The sequence below is a fragment of the Taeniopygia guttata genome, chromosome 4 (genome assembly GCF_048771995.1).
Source record: "Taeniopygia guttata chromosome 4, bTaeGut7.mat, whole genome shotgun sequence".
Lineage (NCBI taxonomy): Eukaryota > Metazoa > Chordata > Aves > Passeriformes > Estrildidae > Taeniopygia > Taeniopygia guttata.
In genome coordinates this window covers 62,000,801-62,024,048 of record NC_133028.1, presented here as the reverse complement: position 1 = coordinate 62,024,048, position 23,248 = coordinate 62,000,801, and the positions used below count along the sequence as shown (strand labels likewise).

General features: G+C 36.3%; 1 protein-coding gene across 15 annotated transcripts in view; it reads right to left on the bottom strand.

The window, feature by feature from the left end:
- Nucleotides 1-23,248, bottom strand: part of INPP4B (inositol polyphosphate-4-phosphatase type II B) — a 293,940-nt gene that overhangs the window by 21,714 nt on the left and 248,978 nt on the right. For 10 of the 15 annotated variants that reach the window (XM_041715980.2, XM_041715983.2, XM_032748217.3 and 7 more), the window contains 4 exons: nucleotides 21,201-21,341; nucleotides 18,359-18,456; nucleotides 14,565-14,677; nucleotides 11,553-11,707 (listed from right to left, as the gene is read on the bottom strand). In XM_041715980.2, coding sequence (XP_041571914.2) covers nucleotides 11,553-11,707; nucleotides 14,565-14,677; nucleotides 18,359-18,456; nucleotides 21,201-21,341 — 507 coding nt within the window. Of the gene's footprint in view, nucleotides 1-11,552; nucleotides 11,708-14,564; nucleotides 14,678-14,838; nucleotides 14,971-18,358; nucleotides 18,457-21,200; nucleotides 21,342-23,248 lie in introns of those variants that run through there. The other 5 variants (XM_072928741.1, XM_072928742.1, XM_072928743.1 and 2 more) reach the window with 2 other exon arrangements.

Below are 23,248 nucleotides of genomic sequence, written 5' to 3'. Positions count from 1 at the left end.
AAAATAGATGCAAATTTAATTTCGAACAAAGGAAGGACTATGATGTCTTATGGGATGTGGCACCTCTATAATAGCTTTCTCCCACTTTAAAATTGAAAGAGATACAAGTGCATTTCTTTCTCTCACCCCTTGCTTGTCAATTATAAGGTTTTTAAGTAAAAAAAAAATTGACTTTAAAAAGTGCAAATGGAAGAAATATTTGAACCAGTTATAATCAGTATTATCAAAGCAGTCTCTTGTGGATTTTCAGAATTATTTCATGGATCTTGAGAATAAGATATTGTTGTAACTGTTTGCCTCTGCCTGATGCTAATGTGATCACTTCAAAACCAGCCAATAATGCCTCTGCCATAGTGCCAGTTTAGCCATTTTTATTTGCTTTCCTGAGGCTTTTAATGTAACAGCCATTTTGCAAAAATAAACTTAGAACAGAGACTATGCCAGTCTTTAGGTTAAACTACATAAGCTAAAACCCAAAAGAAACAAACCAGAAACATATGAAAAACATTCCACAACAAACTACTCTGGACCCTCACATATTCTACTTACCACACCACCACAAGGCAGTTTGGTGGAAGCTGAAAACCTCTCTGTGCTGATTACTTTGTATTCTGTAGATGCTCTGTTGTCAACAGTTATGAAAGAGTTGTAAATGGATTTAAATTAAAAATCACCAACTTTGGAATGATTTTTGCAAAACAAATATAAAACCCAACATTATTTTGACAGGAATTATATATTTTCATCAGACTTGTCAGTTCACCCAGGACACAAACTATTAACCAGATGATCCTACAACAGGGTTTTATAAAATACATTACTGTGTGATCAGATTACACCTTAGTCTTTTCAATGTTTTAGTAAATTAAACAAGTTCCTCAAATCTGAAAAAATGCTGACTGTAGTGGGGCTGAAGAGTAAATACATATATTTTTAAAGCCAGCTGTATCTCACTGATCTATTGCTGATAATAATTAGCTAATGCCTTTTTAGCCTGTCTTTCTCTCAAAGCAAAGGGTACATGCTAGCACTACGTGGGAAGGGAAGGAACAGGAATCTGTGCATTCCCTCTTTGGGCACAGAGTTCAGCTAAATTGAAATGTGGAATAAGAAGCCTCAAATACTACAGTGTTTTCACAAGTGTAAGGAAATGTGCAGTCAAGGGGAGGCCGTAGCATGAAATTAAAGCTAATGATATGTCAGGAAACCCATATGATGAATGAGAGGGGCAGAAAATTTCTTGTACATGTACTACAAAATAATTTCACAGAATAATAAGTGAAGTTCCTGAGTACCACATGCAGCAGCATTGTCTGCCTCAGTAACAGGTAACCTAACAAGGAGACTGGTTCATGTACCTAAATATTTAATCCCTTAACAGAAGAGAGAGGGAACAGTGATTCTCTTCCCATGCTCTGATCTCCCTGGTCTAAGGGATTTTAAATCTTGGCTAAGCCTTGCCTGGAATCACAAGACTCTGCCGAAGTAGAAACTTGCTCTGGCACCATCCCGGGATATTAGGAGCATCTCCAACAGAGAAGAAAACCTGGCAGGGAAGTAAACCTAGACCAGGGCACAAGAACAGCACTGCAGATGCACAGCCAAAGCAGTGCCCAGTGATTTTGGCATTAGGGTTATGTTTAGGACTACAGTACAACTGCAGCACCACTAAGTCCCAGGGCTGCAGAAACTACTTTAACTATTCTAGCATTAGGAGTCAACTGTGGAGGTGACTGTGCACTTTGGGAGGACTCCAACGTTTCCTTTGCATAAACTTCCTTATAAACACGTGCTTCCTATGCATACAAATAATAGTAGAGACTTCTGCTATTAAGAATGCAAGTTCCCAAAATTATCTTCCAAATTTATCTCTGAATGATCCAGAGAATGCGATAGCAATATAATGCTGCTGGCTCCATTACTGGGTGTAGTTCCAGCTGACTGCAGATAACATCACAAAAGTAGGAAACACATAACAGGTACATAATAATCCAAATGGAAACTCCTCTGGCCACTCCACTGCAAACAGCTACCAGGACTTATACTGCAGGTAAATACTGAAAAAGAACTTTTTGCTGCCAGCCATTCCAGTGAAAGGTCATCAGTAGCTGTTTTAACGATAAGGACACATGAAACATCACTCACGCCAAACCAGAGCTGCCACAGAAAGCAACAAGTAGAAACTACTACTAACACTAACTCCCTCAGCTGAGCTGAAAAAAGACACTGTCAAAAGAGTTTCTATGAAAATACCATACACCAAGATGTTACTGCAAGAGAATAAAAAACAGGGAAATGCTCATTGGAAAAAGAAAACCGCAGCAGACTGAAGGGAGAAAACCCCCATACACTGAAGACAGTTCCTCAAATGATGGTTATAAAATATGGAGGGTGACAGTGGCACACAATTACATCTCTCCTTCTATTTTGGTATCCAACATGATTTTAGATTCTTTCCTTAAAGAAAATAACATAGAAAATTTCAAATCCAAAGTCTGAAATTGAATAGGACTCAAAATATTTGAAAGCACAATTGTATAACAGAATGTGCCAGGTCACCTTATGAATGCATAACAATGATAATAATAAATTAAAAAAAGGAGAATATGGAGATTGAATGCTGGATTCTCTCATGTCATATATGTAACAAGCACCAGGCCAGTTCCCAGAGATGGTGGTTGGCCGTGAAGCAGCACAGCATCCCACGGGATGGAACGTATGAAAGAAAACTGAAACCAGGGTGCTGGACAAGAAAAGATGATTATCCAAGCAGGAAGCATTCCTACAAAAAGAAACTAAGTTTATGGAGGGATCAAGGGAGTCTAAAATGAGAGCAAAGATAAACCTAGATGTGTCTGTTACCTGCTTCCTACATAAGCCAGCCAGAGCTGTAGCCTGATGTGGAGACCCTAGAGGGCATCCCCTGGGTTGGGGAGACACAAGAAGCTTCCTTCAAAAACCTGTTAAAAAGCCCCATTGGCTCCTTCCCCTGTTCCTATGTGTGTTCCCATGTCCCTGAGCCACTCTCTCCCTATTCCCTGATTGGCCCTTACCTTTGTACTGCCCTGAGACCAAGACTCCCAGCCCCTCAGGAGGGAGTAAGTTGGACCCTCCATGTGTGTGAGCTTTTGACTCTGAACATTGCACCACACGGCTGAATAAAACAGCTGTGGATACCATGCAAAGGCCCTTTTTGCTTCTTTACCCTGGACTTTACTAGCAGCAATTCAGGCTGCAACAGCCTGACACTCCATCAACTTTCTCCTGAAGGAATGCAGAATGTTCTATTACAAAACCACCTTTTTTTGGAAGTGCAGCTGGTTGCTTCTCCTTTCTGTGCCCCCTCCAACCTTCCTTTGGCCAGTCTGTAGGTTGCTGGGACTGCAGAGAGGAAGTTATGACCCCTCCCTGTCCAAGTTATATTACTCTGAGCAGAACACTGTTTTAGAGGCCAATAACCTCTTGAAGAGATTGCAAGTTTGATAGCTTTAACTAGCTATTGTATGCTACTCCTGCCCTCTCTCATTTCCTGCTTCTTTCTTATCTAAATTTTGGACTTAGCGGTATTGTTCTTCTTGAGATTTAGCTGAACATGGCCAAAGCCACGGTAATTCAGCTGTAGGGATTGGATTTTCAACAGATAATAAACATGCATACAGGATTTTCCCCACACACTCTGTCGCTGTCGAGGCAGGACGGGAATGAGAAGACTCCGATTCAGAAGGCAGTGAGAGTGAAAACTCCAATTTATTCAAAATACACTGCTCTTTTATACAGAGCTTCACAAAGGTTAAATCCATTGGTCCTAAAGTGAAAACAATCTACAACATTGGTTCAGAGTGCTTGACACACAGTGAGAGAACTTAACTGTAAACAGTGTGAGAACAAGAGGGATAAAGAATTATTTACATTCTTTCCCAGCTCTTTCCCAGGCTTTTGCCTGGCTAGAAACTCTCAATTTCTTTCTTTGACTGAATCTGAGACCTACGCACACTCTTCCAGGAAATCTTAATTAAAGTGAAATATAATAGGAAGAAACCTGGTATTACTCAGTCTGGTGATTATAATAAATCTGGTCTTTGATTTCTGCCAAGACCTAGTCTTTCATGGAAACTCTAAATAAGCAATAAAGAAGTAAATTAATGAGAAAAATAATGAAGTTTTCCATAAACAACTAGAAGAATCTCAAAAGTGAACACCAAACAATATTTTACAATAATCTAATTACTTGCATGCTAGATTTGTCTAACCATGACAGGTGAAATCCAGAACTATGGGCCTGAAATATATGTATGGTAAAAGTGACAGAAACACTTTCCATTAGAAGAGGTTTTTAGGAAGCATTTTCCTCTTCCTTATTTCTTTAAAATTCTGTAATTAATCAAATGCAGTGTTTAAATTAACTTCTGCACTATTAAGCATCCAAACACAGACTGTGGCACTAAATGGGAAAGTAAATTTATTGGATATGGTTTTTTCATTGGACTGGTTTTAAAATCTAATTGACCATAGAGTGCACATGGTAATTAATTTCATACATTTCTCACTGTCTATACTGAATAATTAACATATTCACAGAGAGTAAACACAAAGCTCAGTTCTCTGTACTCTCATTTGGATCAAGATATGACAAATACAACTTCAAGCTACTTAACAGATTGTTTACCTCATCAATATCTCAGTGAGAAATAAAAAGTTCAAATCAGAGCAGAACAACTCAGAGTAGGGCAAGATTTGATTGGAATTCCATTAATTCAGTTCATCTTTGGAGAACTCTAGCACACACAACCTGAAGCCAAAGGGAAAAGGGGCTCTTCAGCAAAAAGATCATAGGGAATCAAGTGTTGTTTCTTGTCACAAAGCTGAGACTTAAATGTTACCTAACATTTTCTTTTTCAATTGAAAAGGAACTTCTTTTAATATACAATAAAAGTATACTGTAATTAATATATTAGTATGGTTTCCCATTATATAAAATTTTCTCTCAAGTTCTGAGTCCTCTTGAAGAGCTCACCTTCCCTAAGTAGTCACTGAAGAAGGAGCGGATGCATTTCAAGTACTGACTCCCAAAACACTGGTGTCAAAAATTAGAGACAATACAGATTTCTATTGGTTCTAGCTTCCCCTCATGCACTGATAGAAAAACTAAGCATTATTTCAGAATTCTTGCTTACTGCCTACTACATTGATGTAGACCGAGTCACTTTTCTAAATATTCTTTGCAAAGAGTGGCAAAGGTTTTCACTGTTTTCCCTTGAACACCCCTTCCTCCCAAGTGATTGACCCAAGAATACTATTACAGGTTCCAGGGGAAAGGTACTTATAATTAAGGCTACACAATGCTCCCCATTTAGAGCCTAATCACAACTGTTAGTTCATTTTGAATAGGAAAATTCAAACTTACAATGTCATTTAAAGAAAAAAATACAGCTTTTTCCCCTACCCTTTTTTTTTGAGAGAATTATTAGTACACCCATGTTGAAGAAGGATTTGATATTCTGCACCAAGATAACAAAGATGTGAGAGATGCAACTATCAAAAGAGCCTGCTCTTGCAAGACTCAAATCTCTTCCTAACACAGCCTTGTTAAAATTCAGCAGGTACATACTTTGAGGATTCAACATCTGCCAGGTCAAGGAGCTGGACAAGGCTTTTCCTTGCTGTTATTTCCCTGTCAAAGGATGACTACTATAACATGAAGCCAAATCCATGAGGCAGGGGACTAGCTCTGCTGTTCTCTCTATGATGTGATTGAGGCCAGAGTCCAAACTCTGAACAAGAGAAGAAAGAGGCAGCCATACATGGCACAGAGGAGAAAGGAGGGAAATAGTCAAACAAAAGTGTAATATAAAAGAGGAGGATGGAAAAAGATCATATGAGAGAGTTCTCAGGACTCCGACTAGGGTGTTGATCAGAAAGAAGTCTGAAAACAGCACATAGGAAGAATTTGGAGAAAAGAGGTCTTGGAGATTGAAACTTCTGCAGTCAGCTAGAGAAGATTCACTTGCAAAACATGAACTCAAACATCTGACTCCAGTGAACCAGACAAAACTGGTTTATATAGTGTGAGGCTATATTACAAAACAACTGCCAATTATACTTACTTAGTTTGTCCTTGTAGAAGTCTGAACATCAGGACCTTCCAGTGTGCAAATAAAGTGTGCATGGGTTACCTTTCTTTTATTTTTTTCCCTTGGTTCAAATCTTTAAAACCTGAGACTTGCTTTAAAGATACATTATAAAGTTCAATTCTGTGAAATTCAGAAGTTATATTAGAAAAGCTTAGATTTTCTAATATAAGAGCCTTTTCAACTACTGTTTGATATTTTGCCCACAATGATTGTCTACAATTCTCCTCCTCCTTCCAGAAGGATGGGCAGAAATAGACCTTAATTCTAAAAGGCTCCAGCAAGCGTCTCTCATTACATCTTGTGGCCATCTCTCTCCATTTTATTTTCTTTTCCTTTGCACACTGTAGCTATTAAAAAACCTCAAACCATTAATTTAGTTTTAAAAACCAAAATGGATGGCAGTTCAATGTTCCAAAACTGGACCTTACTGTTACTTAATGCCCAGGCTCCTATCAGTACATCAGGTGATGCAAATAATCTACAGTTTCCACCTCAAAATAGAGATGTTAAGTTTCTGATGAGACATAGAATAATGTAAAAATCTATATTGGAAGACAGGCTCACCTTTTTAAAGTTTTGTTTGCACTGTGCTTATACTTTTAAATGAAAAAAGAAAAGGTGGAGAAGGTCAGATGGGCTGGGGAAAAAGGTTAGAGGAGAACTTGTGCCTCCTCTTCTGTGCAGCTCCTCACGTGCTGCATCTCTTGCCACAAGCTCACAAGGGCAGGGTGAAAGCTGGGCGATGGGTGAAAGGCACAGAGAGATTTTGCACATGGATCATCCCTGTCTCTAATCCTGTCCCTTTGCTCCTCCTTCCTAGTCGATGTGCCAATTACAGCTCTGGTGTTTTGTACAGGCTCTTCCCTCGCCAAGGTCCACCTCAACACCCAGAACACTTGGAAGACCCTGATTAAAGAGCTATTACAGCTATTCTTCCTCCTCAACTCACTCATTTTTAAGCAAAGCTGTCCCCAAACAGCTCTTTAAAAAAAGAGATATTTTCTTCATAATTGACTCATCAAAAGCCCAATACTTGTTGTTCAGAGCATTCATTCTTTGAAATTGTGCCTCACTGAAATTTTTGATAGGCAATTTATCTAAAATACCCAGAAATATCCTTAACCATTTCAAGTGGAAACAATGTGTCCCACATTGAGTCAGATTTTGTATTCAATGTCAGAAATACGTGACAGGTGTTGTGCCCTGTTAATGATGATAAGGCTAACAGCATGGAGGATTCACCATAGATGGTGGATTTGTCATTTCCTTTGTTTGTTACTACCTTGAAGCTTTACTGGAAACATGCAGGAGATTCTGAGGTTATTCGCTACCCACAGCCTCCAAAATGGATCCTGTCCCTTAAACAAGAAAGCTAAACAGATTCAGAAAAGAAATAAATTTTGAAAAAGGAAAAAAAAATTTTACAGAGCTGCTTCATTATACACTGCCCACCAGGGTCCATTCTCCCTTAACAGTAGCCAGTTCTAAAGACAAAAAATAGAATCATGTGACAGGTACTGCAATGCATCAGGTAAATCAGTTTTGTGCCTCTCTGTCTCTTGGAATAGAGTTAACACTGAATGATAGGAAGCATTCATGTATGGGTGAAGGGAAAAATAAGAATATTGATGCCTGTAAAAAGCGACTTGGAAGTGGCAGAGACATTATAAACAGTATTTTAATATGATGCGAATCACAAGCACTTGATACAGAGGGGATGATATATTGATTTTCCTCATTCTGCACTATGCATGTCACTAAGATCAATGGAAGTCACAAACCTGTATCAAGGAAATTATAATATGTGGAATTATTTATAGAATGGCTGCTTCAGGTACACATCAATTGCAGCATCATAATGGCCAGACTTATTACTGAGGATAAAGCCATCCATTATATATTGTAAATGATAAAGCATGCATTCCCATCATTGCTTCATTCACCACATTTTTCATATGTGAAAGGAAGAACTAATAGAAGGATTCTCATACAGCCTTTTTTTATAAAGAAGTAATAAACATTGTACAGTTTATCACTAAAAGATAACGATTCCACTTACAAACTAAGTCTAAAAAAACAACTACAGGCATTATTTTTCAAAACAGGGTTATGCAATGTATTTCAGCAAATATGCTGAAACTTTGGAATCACTTCTGGATTGCTCAAAATTCTGGGGACCTTGAAGAAGCTGAAAAGAAGCAGCACACAGAAGTCCAGCATCTCCAAGCTTCTAGTGGCAAGAAAGCACAAACCTGTAAGCACATGCTTTCCTTTTCCAACAGCAAAAGCTGTGTCAGCACTGGCAGACAAAGAAAAAGTCATACAGCCACACAGGTACCTTTATGATTTTCATATCTCAAAATTATGGCATTTCCAATAAAGTCTGCTTTTGAATCACCATTTACTTCTACAGCTCACTTAGTTTCACAGTAGTCTTTATGTCCTACTGTTAACTCTTAACATAAGCCTTTCAAAGGTCAATCCAAACGGTTACGATTCTGGATGTTAAAATTGAATTTTTCATGTCTTGTCCTTCTGAAAGGCTTAAAAGCAATTTGTGGCCATCAACACAAAGGGATTTGATTGACAAAGTTTAATAAAGTGATCTAGAGAAGATTCATTGAGGAAAAAACTGCTAAAATTGCAAATTAAACAGCAAATAGTTTGTCTGCCCTTGAAAGAAAATAGGTTCTTTTAGATGTGAAAATCATTCTAAAAGCTTCTAAAAGTACCTAATGAAATTTTAGAAATGCACAGCATTATCTTTCAGATCTGCAAAAGTAATCAGATAAAAAAGAAACTACAAAAGGACAAGTGCCACCATGGCTACCAAACAAGTCTGTTGACCTCATTCACACAAGCCTCAAAAACACAGTTGCCAAACTTCCCCCAAGTGAAATACAGGACATTTAGCTAAACACGTGTGGAAATCAAGGGGTTTTTCTCCTCTCCCTTGCCTATCTGCTTTTTCCTTCCCAGTTTACTGTGTCAAAATGCCTTCCTCTGCGCTGCTCCTTTCTCCATCTGCAGACAGGTGTTGGGAAGGAGAGCAATGCCCAGCTGGAGGATCCCTGCCAGGCCACCCAGGCAGCAGTGCTGTGACCCTTTCAACACTGCTCCAGCCCAGGGGAGTGAGCAGCAGTTCCTGCTGAATTTGTATCAGCATAACACTGTTTTGGAAAATAGCAGCAAAGATACAAAAACCCCCAACCCAAAGACACATCTTAAACTGCCAGGCTAACTCTCAATGGGAGCACTGTGGGGTGAAATCCTATGCTCCCATTTGACGTTTTTACTCTTCGGTTCTGAATTTTTGGGCTTTCATTGACCAACTCATGAGGGAAAAAGAGTATTTTGGGAGGGAAGAAGAGTAATTTGGGAGGCAAAATGAGTAATTTAGCTGGTTTTTAAAGAAATTTTATTTCTAAACCTCTAGTCATGTGAACAGTGTTGGACTGATAGCACCTAGCATAGTTAGAAGATTTATTTCTTTCTTTATTATCCTGATGGTGCTAATTATTTTGTATGCTACTGCCACCACTTGCAAAGCCTTTGCTTTAATCCTCAGACAATCCTATCACCCAAGTCAAAGTTATCACCTCCTATCCAACACATCTTTCACCTACTTTAGTTCAATTCTGAAATTCATATACAGGGTAAGAGCAGGATAAAGCTTTTCTCTGATTTAAACTACAGTATAACTGATAGATTTTAATTTTTTATAATGGTACTTCAACCTCATATACCCATTTGCTGGTTTAATTTTTAAGTATTATTCAGATTTTTTGTCTTTACACCATTGTTTTGTGACTTCAAATTACTGTTACCTGCAAATACAACTGATGTATTAATTTTCTCAAGTTTCAAATCAGACACATGACATAAACCTACTCAAAATAATTTATATTTTGATCTACAAAAACCTACTAGATTTTCTTTTACTAACCAGTGCAGGGTTTTTAAAAATTATATTCATGTCTGTGAAAATTTTCCAATCAATACTACTCTTCTCAATGCTATTGTAACATTATGGTGATTTTATGTAATAAATTAGTTTTCCTGTGCCTGGTAACTTACTGTAGCTTACACACTTTTATATTTATTGGAGACATAACAGGAAAAAAAAAAGCATTTGAAATGCCAACAAATGAAATTTAACACAGAAAACTCAGAATTCATTAATGATAAAACATGTAGTTATGAAAGACTGCACAAAACTCATTCACTCACTTAATTGCTACAGAGACTGAGGGATTTATGCGAAGGACAATAAATCCAAAACAATACAGCTCAGTTCAACACACCACATTTCACTGCATTAGCAGCACCTTGTGAACTAAACCATCTCAGCTCATTTACTCTTTATCAAATTACCTTTTTTCTTAGAAAAGCTATCTTTGCCAAAGGACAAAGGGCAAACCTACAGTATTAATCGACACATTAAACACCTATTTTGCCAATAATAAATACAAAGGTCCAGAATTACCCATTATAGACTGTAAACATAATTGTTAACTTATTTGACCTTTACAAATCCACCATAAAAACAATTTGTGTTTCACAAAAGTCCAAGATACGATTCAGTTACTTCTTTGCAGGCTGACCAAATTAATTGCTATTAGTTTTGCAGTGACCTTTGTTATATGTTATTCTAATGTTGGGGGTACATGTTTTAAAACTCTTATAGACAATATGATTAAAACTTTTATGATATGCTTAAAACTATATGATTAAGCTCATTAAAACTAATGATGAAAGTTTCTTTAGATAATCTAGCATCTGGATTAATTTTATGATCAAATCTTGTTTTCTCAATGAGGTTTTTTATTCATCAAAGACTCAGGCAATGAGAAATCTTTAAATCTTTTAATTACACATTCATGATAACATCAGCCTCAATTTCGGCATAGTTGCAATTTAGAATAAAACATGTTTTAATCAACTTCATCTAAAGCACAGTAAAGATTTTATCAGATATTAACAGCAAACACCACCCGTCCAAACCTACTTTGAGGTTTCTTTTCAATAACACAGACTAGTAAGAATTGCCATCTGTAACAAATGTTTTTTTTGCTTTCTCAGTATTTGTGTGAATGTTGAAAAAATTATTTAATGACTGTGCAAATGTTTTCAAAAATACACTCAAAACTGACATATAACTTTTTTTTAAAAGCAACTGCTGTTCAGACTGCTGCTCAGATTCTACAGTCAGTGAGCTGACCCTTGCAAAGTTTCACATATCTATCTCAGAAACTGCTAATTACAGCTGCAAAGACCCTGCACTCCAGAGGTGACTTACCAACAGCTGGGCTGCTGCTCAGCCAGGCTTGGGCTCTACTGGGCATTTAGAACCAGCCTTAAACTTAAACCCTCTGTGCTGCCGGTCCTAGCCTAGCTCGAAGTACATGGAGCCCCACCTACCTCCTCATGCAATCCAGCGCCCGAATGAAGAAGTCTTTGTGCAGTTGGTGCTCGTCCCTCAGGATGGAGCACTGCTCCAGTGTCACCGACATGGATGTCCTGTCTTTGGCACTTTTGCAGCAGGTGAAGCGCACTCCGTTCAGCTTCCGGCAAATCTGAGACACAGGTAGGGCACACAGGTTAGCCCTTCTCCACCAGGCAGGCTATGCAGCCCCTACAACTCTGCAAGCCTAGAAAGTGTATCCAGAGAGCTACAGCATTCCTCAAGAGGAAAGCACCTACTAAAAGTTATTACTGGTGCATTCAATTCCTAAACTTGAAATAGGATTTTTATAACTATAAAAGAATATTTTTTATAACTATAAAAGAAACAAATCTTTTTCCTCACTTAATCTAGCAACCACCCTGTTCATTGAAAGCTTAATTGTCTGAATAACTAATGAATAAAAAAAACCCTTGATTCACAAACATGAATGCAGCAGACTAACTTCTTGTGAAGGTATGGAGTCAGACACATCTGAACTTAAATAGTTTTTTATTTTCAACAGGTAAACTGTTCAATGTATGACTCTCATTTAATAAAGTTTAACACAAATGACTGCCATGGATTGTCTACTTTCACTTATACTTTGAAAAAGTTATAACACATAAAGGAAATGTGACATTTTGGAGGAAGATTTACCCCTTTAAGAATCAACCTGTGGTTGTACCATCCCATTAGTTTAAACTTCGGTTTCAAACAATATTTTACTAGAAAAATAAAAATTTGAAGGACAGCTGCTGTTCCCAAGTGTGGGTCTACCTTTCCCCAGATATAATTTATCCTGAGAAAAGGTAATACTTTGCTTACACCTATCCCTGGAGAATCACAGGTATGACACCTCAAAATGTTTGTGAGAATAGGGCAAGGCAATAAACTACAGCAGTAATCACAAAAAGGAGCTTCCCACACTGGCTATCATGGGAGAGCTCACAGGATGAACTGGAACATGATCTCCACCATGTCAGTTCAGCAAATAAGTGTTTCTTCATCTGCTAATTGCATTCTCATATATTCTATTAAAATCAATAAATACTATTGAAATCTATTAAAATTAGAAAATACTTAAGAGTCTTAAAGTTCTTTGTGATACCATGGTGAGGGCAATCTCAAAAGTTTAATTTAGGGAAACAATTAAAGGAATCTTACTTAGAACTCAAAGAGCTAAAGGATAGTGAAGGAGAACCTATGAGTGTTTCTTCCATCCTATAATTTAAAATTTTAAAAGTTAAATCTGTTTTAAAATTTGAACAGTTGCACTGGGATTTAAAACATGTACTATAGGGTAATTTTCTTGAATAATGGTGTGAAAGAAGTTAAGCGTTTCATTGAAGAGATTAATTCTCTTTGCACTAGTATCTTTGGAAGTCCATGATTCATGGGGCTATTTGATGAGAATGAGTCCTAAAAAATATTGAAAATATTAAAAAATCATTTAAAAATAAAGTAAAAAAAAATCTCAAGTAATTATTCTGTATGAGTGATGGGCTCTGATGTAGGGAGACATAGGAGGACAGGAATTAGACAACTTCTATTAAATTTATTCTTACAGTCCAATTATATCAGGGATTCCATGCAATAAAAAAAAGTAATATTGCACAGCTACTGCGCTGAAAAAGTTTTGTTCTTACATCTTTTTCAAGAAATAAATGGAATAGAGTATAACAGTGTGTAGATCACTGAAACCAGAAATACACATTTCAGAAAGTTAAAGTAAGGGAACCTAAAAAGAAATAGAATTCAGCAAGTGAAAATCCTAAAACACTTTGTATGTCCAAAGAATGATTTTTACCCATTAAATTATTTTCAGAGAACTCAGAATAGACGGTAAAATACAACTTTCTATACCCAGAGATTTAGCACACTCTTTTGTAACTAAGTTTATACTGTACCTTTTATTTTTTTAAAAGCAGTATTTCATAGTAATTGCAAGACTGGTACTTCAAGAAAAACTTGAAACTATTTTTCCTTACAAAGGATTACACTGCAATAGCATGTGATAATATTTATTAATCACATGGCAAAATGTTATTATTGGTAATAGGAAAGTTACTGCAGTGTTATTAATACAAAAATACCGTTAAGATTGTATTTTCCCTGGTGCTAATAAAAAGTCATGGAAAATGTTAATAATATTTTTATATCAAATACTTATTTGCCTTGAAGGGTATATACATTTGAAATTCTCCCAAAACACAAAGCCTTGCTTCACTTTCAGTAGATGCCAAAAACTCCCTGCTGGTATAAGGGAGCAGAGATACCAAGGGTACTTTTCTAAATATAAGACAACTATGTGGCTAAAATTCACAGTCCTGAAAAGCCTGAGCTCTCTATAAACATCTAAGAGTTCTTCTCCTGGCCTTTTAATTTTTTTTTAATATGCACGTGCAAACCCCACGAAATTGGGAAACAAAAAGGAATTATGGGGGAAAAGTAAAATAAGTATTAATCACTGTTAAATAAACAATTTTCTTTGTGTTCTCCCTATGTCTGATTGTCTGTCCTTTGCATGTCTTTTGCGACAGTTATTTGGGAAATAATTCAATTACATAAAATCAAAAGTTGAATGTAGCAATAGCAAAAAAAAAAAAAAAAAAAGCCAAAGCAAGCAGTCATGTTCCACATCATACGTAAAGGACACTAAAAAAAAAAGAAATTATTTTGAGTAACTTTATATTATCAAAGAATGGATAGTAAACAAATCACTCCAATTCTAGCAGGTCCTACCAGTTTAAAATGTAAAAAAAAAAAAATTGTCTGCTATTTAGGTGGAGGCAGAAGAGATAAATTTATGAGTGAAAGGAGTGACTATGAGAATGAGTATGTTAGAAACTATTGCAGCCCATCTGCCTCCTTTAACCAGTGAGTTCTCCAATCATATCCTTAAAATCCATTGCACTTACAATATCAGCAAGCTTATGAAAATGAGTTCATCATTAGTTCATCAATTTTTTTGAAACGAGAGAGTTTACCGTTGCAGCCAGCCACATGATTTCTACATTCTTTCTCTTTTTAGCCTGGATATTTTGATGAAGACTTTCTAGCAATTCCTTTAAATCATTTTGTTCTTGAAAATGTGGTAAACCTGGAAAAAAAGGATGATAAAATTGCTCATTTTGATAAGGTTGGTGATATGCTTGTCCTGACTAAAGAATGCTCATGGTAAACAACAGGTCTATTATTTACAGCCTTTTTTTGGAACACATGATGAAAATTACCAGCTAAATATTTAAGGAATAAGCAAACCTTATGTCTTTCCGAGTATTGCTTTGGCCTCCCTAAGATCTTCATGTGGAAATTTAAAGTATCTTCAACCTTCATCTTACAAATGGATGGTGAAAAACAAAATCAAATCTCTGCTGTAGTTCTGTTCATCACCTATTACAGACATTCAATAGAAATTGGGAAAAAAACCCTGAGTGTATTACAACTTGCTTTAATGGGATGGTTTTTTTTATTTTAAAGTCAAAAATTTTCGGTTTGTTTTCAAATTGAAACATTTAATTATTGTTTTGAAATGTGCCTTAGATTTTTATATAATGTAACATAAGGGTTAAACAGCACTAAGTATCCCCTCTAAAAAGTAACAAAGTATATTTCTCCTGAAATTAGTGGGGCTTTCAACACATTTTGAAGTAGAAAATAATTTCAAGTTTACTTAAAATCCAAAATTTTACCTGCTTCTTCTGGGTATGGCATTTAAGCTGAAGTTTAATTTATCCTACATCTCAAGCAAAAATTCAAGAGTAGGCAATTTAATTTCCTCCTCTGTTTCATATGTATATAGAGGACATTTTTTTCTAATGTTACATTTATCTTCACTACTTTTGAAAATCAATAAAAACAAGCAGAATCTATTTTCTGAAATTATTTTTTCTCATGGTGGCAAAATAAAAAAAATTTTAATTATAGTTATCACCAAAAAACGGGCTCAGAATCAAGTGAAACAAAGTGAAACTAAATTAATCAATGGCTACAGTTTCTTCAAGCAGAAAATGTAAATTGTCCATCCAGTGAGGGAAAAAAGCCTCCCACAACCCAGGCCCCAAACCCAAGCCCAAAGACTTATTCTCAATTGAAAGAATAAAAATGAGGGAAGTATTCATGAAGGTCAATATCCATTCACCTAACGTGTTCCAAGTTGGAATGATCCCTATTATCAACAGGCTTTTACCTTTTACTTCTAATAAATTCTGTAGTTTCCCTTATCCATGATTCATAGTAAGAAGTAATTAAAATATATTCAAAAAGAACTAAGTTTCTTTCACATTGTGCTGGCTAAAAAAAACTCACAAACAAACAATAAAAAAAAAGAAAAATAAGGAAAAACTACATCCAACCTAGTTTTGCAATTATTTTAATGTGGATTGTTTTAACTGTGTATCACAAGTTCGATTGTACACTTACATAATGCAGAGCACATAAAAACACATCACACTCTGCTAGACTATTACCCTTATGGCTGCATCTGTTTCTTTAAAACACAGAGCACACAATGACAAAGATGCTTTGAGATTATGCAAATGTATCACTAAACATTTTATTGTTTCCAGGCAGCTTTGGTTCACAGCAGAAAATGCGACGTCTCAGAGGGGTGTCTTCACCACGGGTACAACAAGAGTCTCCTAATTTAGAGTACTGCCAAATAAGTTGCACCTTGACTGGAAATGATCAATTGCTTAAACTCCTTGGGTCCTCCACAGTATTAAACCACCAAATCAGGCTTACAGTTCATAAGGGGAAGGAACCTGGAAGTACCAAACAGCCTTGTTGTTTTCAATTAATTATGTGCTACTAAATAACAACCTTAAATTTTTGGACTCTTACTATCCTTCTAGTATATGGCATTTCTATAGTATATAGGATTTCTATAAAAGTGGTATCATTTTGGTGCTTCAAGCAGAGCTATATTTGGTCAGCATTTTTGATAGGAACCTTTCTGGGAACACACGCTTATTTTCAGTTTCTGCTAAAAGAATTTAAGAGGTTAAGAAACAGGTAAATTATGAAGTGTATGTTCATCTTAAAGAAGATAGAAAATCAGGGGATGCTTAGTTACAAGCAAGGAGAAATACAGACACAAGAGGAAAACTAACAGCAAAGGTGGCAATACCTTTCTGGGAGTGGAAAATTGAATTCTTTGAAAGGGAATATATGAATGAAGCAGCAGGCCAGGGAGGCTGCCAAGGGTGGATGCAACAGCCTGGCAAATAGGGCTGTGGGTCCTCAAATTCTGTTGGGCTTTATGAGCATAGTTTGGAACTAACAGCTTTGGAAACACAATCCTGCATTTATTTTGTAGTACAGATTTGGCACTACAAGAAATTATCTGGATAGGTGGGACAAAACCATCAAAGAGCCATCAATATTGAATGCCTCTTGCTTGGCCCCAGCACCAGGGCTGCTGCCAGCCTTGTATGGAGATTTTTCTTTCAGAGGGGGGGAACAGGAGAGGAATTAAAGTCCTCCTCCAAATGAACAAGTTTTAGAGCTTCACTTTTTTCCCATGCAGCTAATTTAAAAGGTACGTTTCTCCGAGGCAAAAGAGTGATTCCATATACTGTCACAGAGCTACTGGGTAGGGCAGTGGAATTAAAAGGTGCTTTGGGTTCCATAAAAAATTGTATAAAGAAGAGACTCAGTCCTTAAAGGTAGAGAAAAGGCAAGAATGTTATAATAACCAGAAAAGATGTGATGAACTAGACAAGATTAGATCTCAAAAGCCTTCAGAATCTGGAAGAAGTCCGGGAACTGTGTGGCTCCCTAATAATCCTGCAAGGAAGGCAGTACAAGTTTCAAACCTGTTAATGAAAAGCAGCCAATATTATCTGAATGCAAATTTTTGCTTTTATAAAATAAAATCTATTTATGAGGTAGCAGATCTACCTTAGTCCTCACCTGGATGAGGTTAGTTTTTCAGTTTTTCAAGGATATTTTCTTGGGAAGAATCCCCTAAATTAATCACCTAACTTGTATGAGTTTCTCTGTAGACATCCTAGAAATACTAGGTGGATGGATAGGCATCCTGCTCACCATTTAGGAAGAGAGCTTTTGTTTCTGTCAAAATTATTAACAAATTAAAATCATCCTGATATAAGAGATAAACAAGTATTCATATGCATGTGATGTATCAAAGCTTTACATAGTATTTAAAAATCAGGCTGTTTAATCTGCAACATATAGTTTGGGCATTAAAACTAGCAGGATTAGATTGATGCAAATGTTTTTTTCAGTCCTTGCTTTTGGCAATCAAGAGTAACAGCACAGTAATGTTTATATTTATAATACCGAATTTCTATAGAAGGGGAATACAGGCCCTATTCTAATGAAACCTTGTTATTCATATAATGATGATGTGCCTCATGGCTGGTATTTGCATCTGCAGATTTCTCAGTGGCTCACCAAACCTCAACACATTTTCAGAGTAAGAACAAAGGGTATGACTGAAGCTGATGAAATTTCCCACCAAGTATTTCTGTACAAATAGAGTAGGTACAGACTGACCTCTACATGAAATATTAAGAAACTTATTTTAATAACTTAAAATAGCTGTTCAGTTCATCATTCCTCTGTTTCATTTTCTCTGTAGTTTCTGCTGCGGCATTGGGCCTGAAATCACTCTTGAGATCAGCAGGGTCATGTACAGATACAAAAAGTTTAAATTTATGGAACAAGTTATAGAATTCTGCTAGTAGTACTGTCTTATAACCTTTTACCCACCAAAGCTTTTCAAAGACATCTGGACACTGCATTATTTTGTACTCACAATCAGGAGGCATTTTTTCCATAAATAACTTGTAATATTCTTTGAGAAGTTCTAAGTTTTCCTGGTTAATGTTTTCCTGCAAAGTGGTATCTCCAAACCTATGAAAATACACAATAAATTATGAAAAAAAACCCTAAAACCCATAAATCAAAAAAAGGATAAGTTATCCTTCATAATTATTTATTTGATAAAGAAATACCTTTGGTTTTATATTACTTGTTTTATAGTGCTGAATGCATTAGATTTTGTCAAACATGCAGTAGTTAAGTTCTTGTATGCTTTGGAACTAAATTTGGAAACGAGATCATCACTGATGCATACTTCTTCCAAAAGTTTATTTACAAAGCCATCTATTTACAAACATGCAATAAGGTACTTAATTTTTTTGCCCTCACAAATCCTGAATAAAAGGAAAGGCACTTTGGGGGAATTCCAAATGGTGCCATAGGTAGAGAATACCAACTCCTCCATTCTCTTAGTGCTGCTGTTGCTTAAGCACATTAACTTCTATAAGAGCTGGTCAATAAGGAAGTGACACAAGATGGAAAAGAAGCTTATCTACAAACTAACTATAGCTATAAAACCAAGTATCTTTCTCTCTGAGATCAAGATTTCTACAACAGCGACACTTCATATACCAAGAAAATAAATCTCACAGTACTACAGGAGATATGATTGTAAAGACAAGAATGTCCCCATGGCAGTTAGGGCCAAGTTTTTGCAGTTCATCTTTAGAATAGCTTTGAAATAGAAATGGAGGAGTACAGGAAGAGGCATAGGCAGGTAAGTGAGAAACTCAGGTATAGAGAAGGGGACACAGATCAGAAGATATCAAATATACCGCTATATTGTGTACAAGAGAAGAAAATATTTCATTGGGCCAAAGGGAGAAGATGTGACTACTTCCTCAGTAGCTATTGCTGACCTGTCACATGAGAATGTTTCTTTTCAATCAAAAATATTCTCAAGTGTATTCTATCAAAAAAAAAAAAAAAAGATGTTTTTTTCTAATAGAGTAATGTTTCCTAGAAATTTGCCACAGAAATGTTTTTATAATCTCATGTTCTTTTTCCCACAAAAACCTCCATATTCTAAGCCAAAAATCATGTGCAATGTTTACAGTCTCAAAAACAAATGTGCAACTTTAGGAGTTAAGCAATATTTTGATTTAAGACAAAAACAGACTGTAACTGCATGCAGATAAGCTGTTTCTGCATTGAACTTATTTGCTTAGTAGATGTTAGTACATATCCATATTTATAGATATGTGGCTATTATGTTTTCTCTCATGGCTTTCATTGCGCTCGATGTAAAATGACCACTGGGAACAATACCTCCTGCCACTTCACTTGCAAGCCAGGCATCTTTTCATGCCAACTCCTCTATAAGCCTCCAGGTAATCAGGCTATTTCTAAACTGTGTCAAATTATTCCTCAGAATATTCATAACACTCTGTCCTTCCTGCCAATCTCACACATGTAAGCTCCCACTAGCTTGCTTCTTGGTTACCACATCATGTCTTATCTCTTATTTTTTGAGTGTCCCACTCAGAACTGTCACGACTGATTTTGTTGGTTTTGCACATTTTTAATTGGGCCATGTCATTCCTCTCAGTGCTTTCCTCTTTATGGCATCAAGAATAACCTATTTTCATTTTCAAGAAGTTCCCAAGTTCTCTAACCAACTATCCAACTCTTTCACCAGTAAAATTCCACTTTTTACTGTCTTTTCATTCAGTCTATGTCTCCCACTTCAATTTTCTGCCTAAATTTTCTCACATATCACCACTCAAATTGGAAAAGTGTCCCATAAGCATTCACGAAGCTACCTAATGACATTCTTTAGTGGACTTCTTCAAAAGACTGATTTTATTTGGCTGTCTACAATGAGCAGGAGGTGAAACTCCTGGGGTGCTTAACTTCTTGTCTATTGTCCAGGTTAAGAATTTTCACTGTTTCCCTCTATTACTCCAGCTACAGCTTTGCTAAAGCTTTTGGCTTGTAGTGAACACAACTTAAAGATAAGTATTATGTATTTTGGATGCTCTGCTAATAAATGCAGCTAAAAGAAAAAAAAGTTTTAAAAAGTAGATGTCTATATTGACATCTTGACTTCTATCTTGCAGTTTTAGCACTGCACAAATGTGGTAATTTAACATGACCGACAGATACCCCTTCTTAGCAGAGAAAAGTAATATGTTGGAGAAATTTTGAGTATTATTATACTAATTAATTAGTATAATAATTAGTTATTATTATTATTATTATTATTATTATTATTATTATTATTATTAAGTTTCTAGCAATCTGCTGCAGAGGCATACTAATAACACATCAGAACTTTATCAGCCTTCATATTTCTACAAACATACTACTAATTCATTCCCTACTATTAACTACCATTCCAAAACCCTGGAAAAAAAGCCCTAAAAAGCCGAGACAATTTCTCTAGCTTATCACTTGTTCAGACTGTTCAACTCCATCTTTAAAGATATAAGAATTTTGTATTTTCAAATTGTTTGAGAATTTCAAAGTACTGCATACAAACAAAATTTTGCATCTGTGAAACAGAAATCCATTCTGTATCTGTATCCAAGAGAAATGTGGCACCAACTCTGTGAAATGAAGCTTTGCTTATGGCCTTATCTCTATCTGGACTTTTCATTGTTCTACATTACTTCATAGCTTGTGTTTATTTTCTATAATACCTTTGAAAATACACACTGAGTCAATGTGAGATTGTCCAAGAGCAAATAACAAAAAAGATATATTTCTAATCCTAAGAGATGACCTGTACCAGCATGGAATACTTGGACAGAAAATGAAACATGACTTTTTCTTACCTCTCTGCCAGTGTTTGCTGTTCATTGATTCCAACATTAAAGAGCACTGGATACATGCGAAGCAGCTTTCCTTCTTTAATCTCTTGTGGCAGCAGCTCAAACATCTTTGCTGGAAGCTGGACCTCTATAATGTACTGTTCACTAGGGAAAATAAAAACAAGAATAAGGATGGGGTTCTTGACTGGTCTGCTTAAAATAATCTTCCTAAATTACAAAGAATGGGTAGACTTACAAATCCCTCCCTTTTTCCCTTAACTGAACCTTAAAAAGAGATGATTCAGCTTGCTTGTTTTAAGAGCATAACCAAGTATATGAAGAAAGGCAGGTATAACTGTATATAACTATAAACAAACTTCTTTACTAAAGTGAAAATAGGACTAAGGATGAAAGCAGCAAAAAAGTCCTCTGCTACCAAAATATCAGTAAGAATACCTCAACTCTTAAAATGCATCTTGCTGAGTTACCAAAACAACTTACTTCCGAAGTCAAAAATTGATCTGGTATCCACTCTAAAAGTAATATGAGCAAAAACATTTCATAAAAACCCAAAGTAAAACTTGCATTTTCTTCAGTGTTTGGATTTTCTCCCTAGGGTAGAAAGCATCACCAACAACTAAATTGGCTCTGTGAAGATAAAAACTGAAGGCTCATCACATAAACATGAATCCTGTTTTAGGAGAAGGGATATGATATATAGGAGTTCTGGGCTTATATTTGTGTTCAGTCTGACATAAGGAAAAATGTGCTACTTTGGCTGCCAGGCCACATGGAAGCCCCAAGCTGGATTCTACCTGCCTTTGAGAATTGGTGCCTGACCCCACAACAGAAACAATGGCATGATGTTATTTTAGCTTTTATTAGCTTTCTTTGCATCGTTGGAGCAACCAATCTACATTAAAAAAAAAAAAAAACAACAAAAAAAACAGACTAGAAGAAAAGCCATTTGTTTTCAGGATCTGGTATTTTAATCAGAAAGGGACGACTGATAATGGAGACTGAAATTTTCACTCCTGCAGAGAACATCTGAAGTATGACACCAGCAACAAGAAGTGTTACAGCAACAGGAGGGAAGGAAGATCTATCCTGCCTACAGGAGTCAGGTCAAGGAAGTCACTCAAGTTTTGTACATAAATTTAAGATGGATAATTGTTTGCACCTATGTAAATAATCATGAAGTTCCTCCAACTCTTCAATCACATACTTGCTAAAGAATAGAAATGCCATCCAGATTACCCTCTGGAGAATTTGGGTGAGAAAAAGACAGAAAACCTTGAAGAAAAATGTCAATTTGTGCAGTAGCTCTGACACCTTTAGCAAGCTTGAGGGATGACTGCACTAGCTCAAGTGTTTGGAAAAACAGATTCCACTTGGAAGAGCTAGTGGTCATGTTTAAACTTTATCCTGCTCATATATCTGAGAAAAAAGTAAAATGGGTCCAGTGCAGACCTGTGACTGCAATGTAATTTTATTCAGCAAGGGCAGCAACATCTGCTTAGTACAGGCTAGAACTGGCATGTAGTCTTTGAGCAAATGCCAGATGCTCCCCACTGAGAGGGAATATCAGTCCTGAGTGGAGAATACATGTCTCAGGGAGGGGGGACAAAAACCAAAATAGTTCTGCTTCCAAGGTAAGTTTGTGTTTTGTTTAATTAATTCACCCATGTGAAAGAAATAGAGCGTTAGCAAAAAGGATAGTAAAGAATGTGGTTCCCATGACCTCTGCATAGCAGCATTAATTCTCAGACTGCCTGCTGGCTGCTGTCAAGCACTACCAGAATACTGCTCTGATGGAGTGCTTTGATGAACTAGAAAAGAAACATTGGTTTAGTCTAATTCAAAGAGCATGCACTACAGAACCAAACTGCCACCAAATCACTGCATTGTTACATTTCACTACTCCCAAAATCACTACAAATCTCTGCATGTGAAAGAACACTGAGAAATGCTGATCTTTAGGCATGACAAAGTAGTATCAGAACAATCTGAGACTTCCCATCTTGTCTTTTTTCTTTTTTTCTTTTTTCTTTTTCAAAACACTGCTTGAAGTC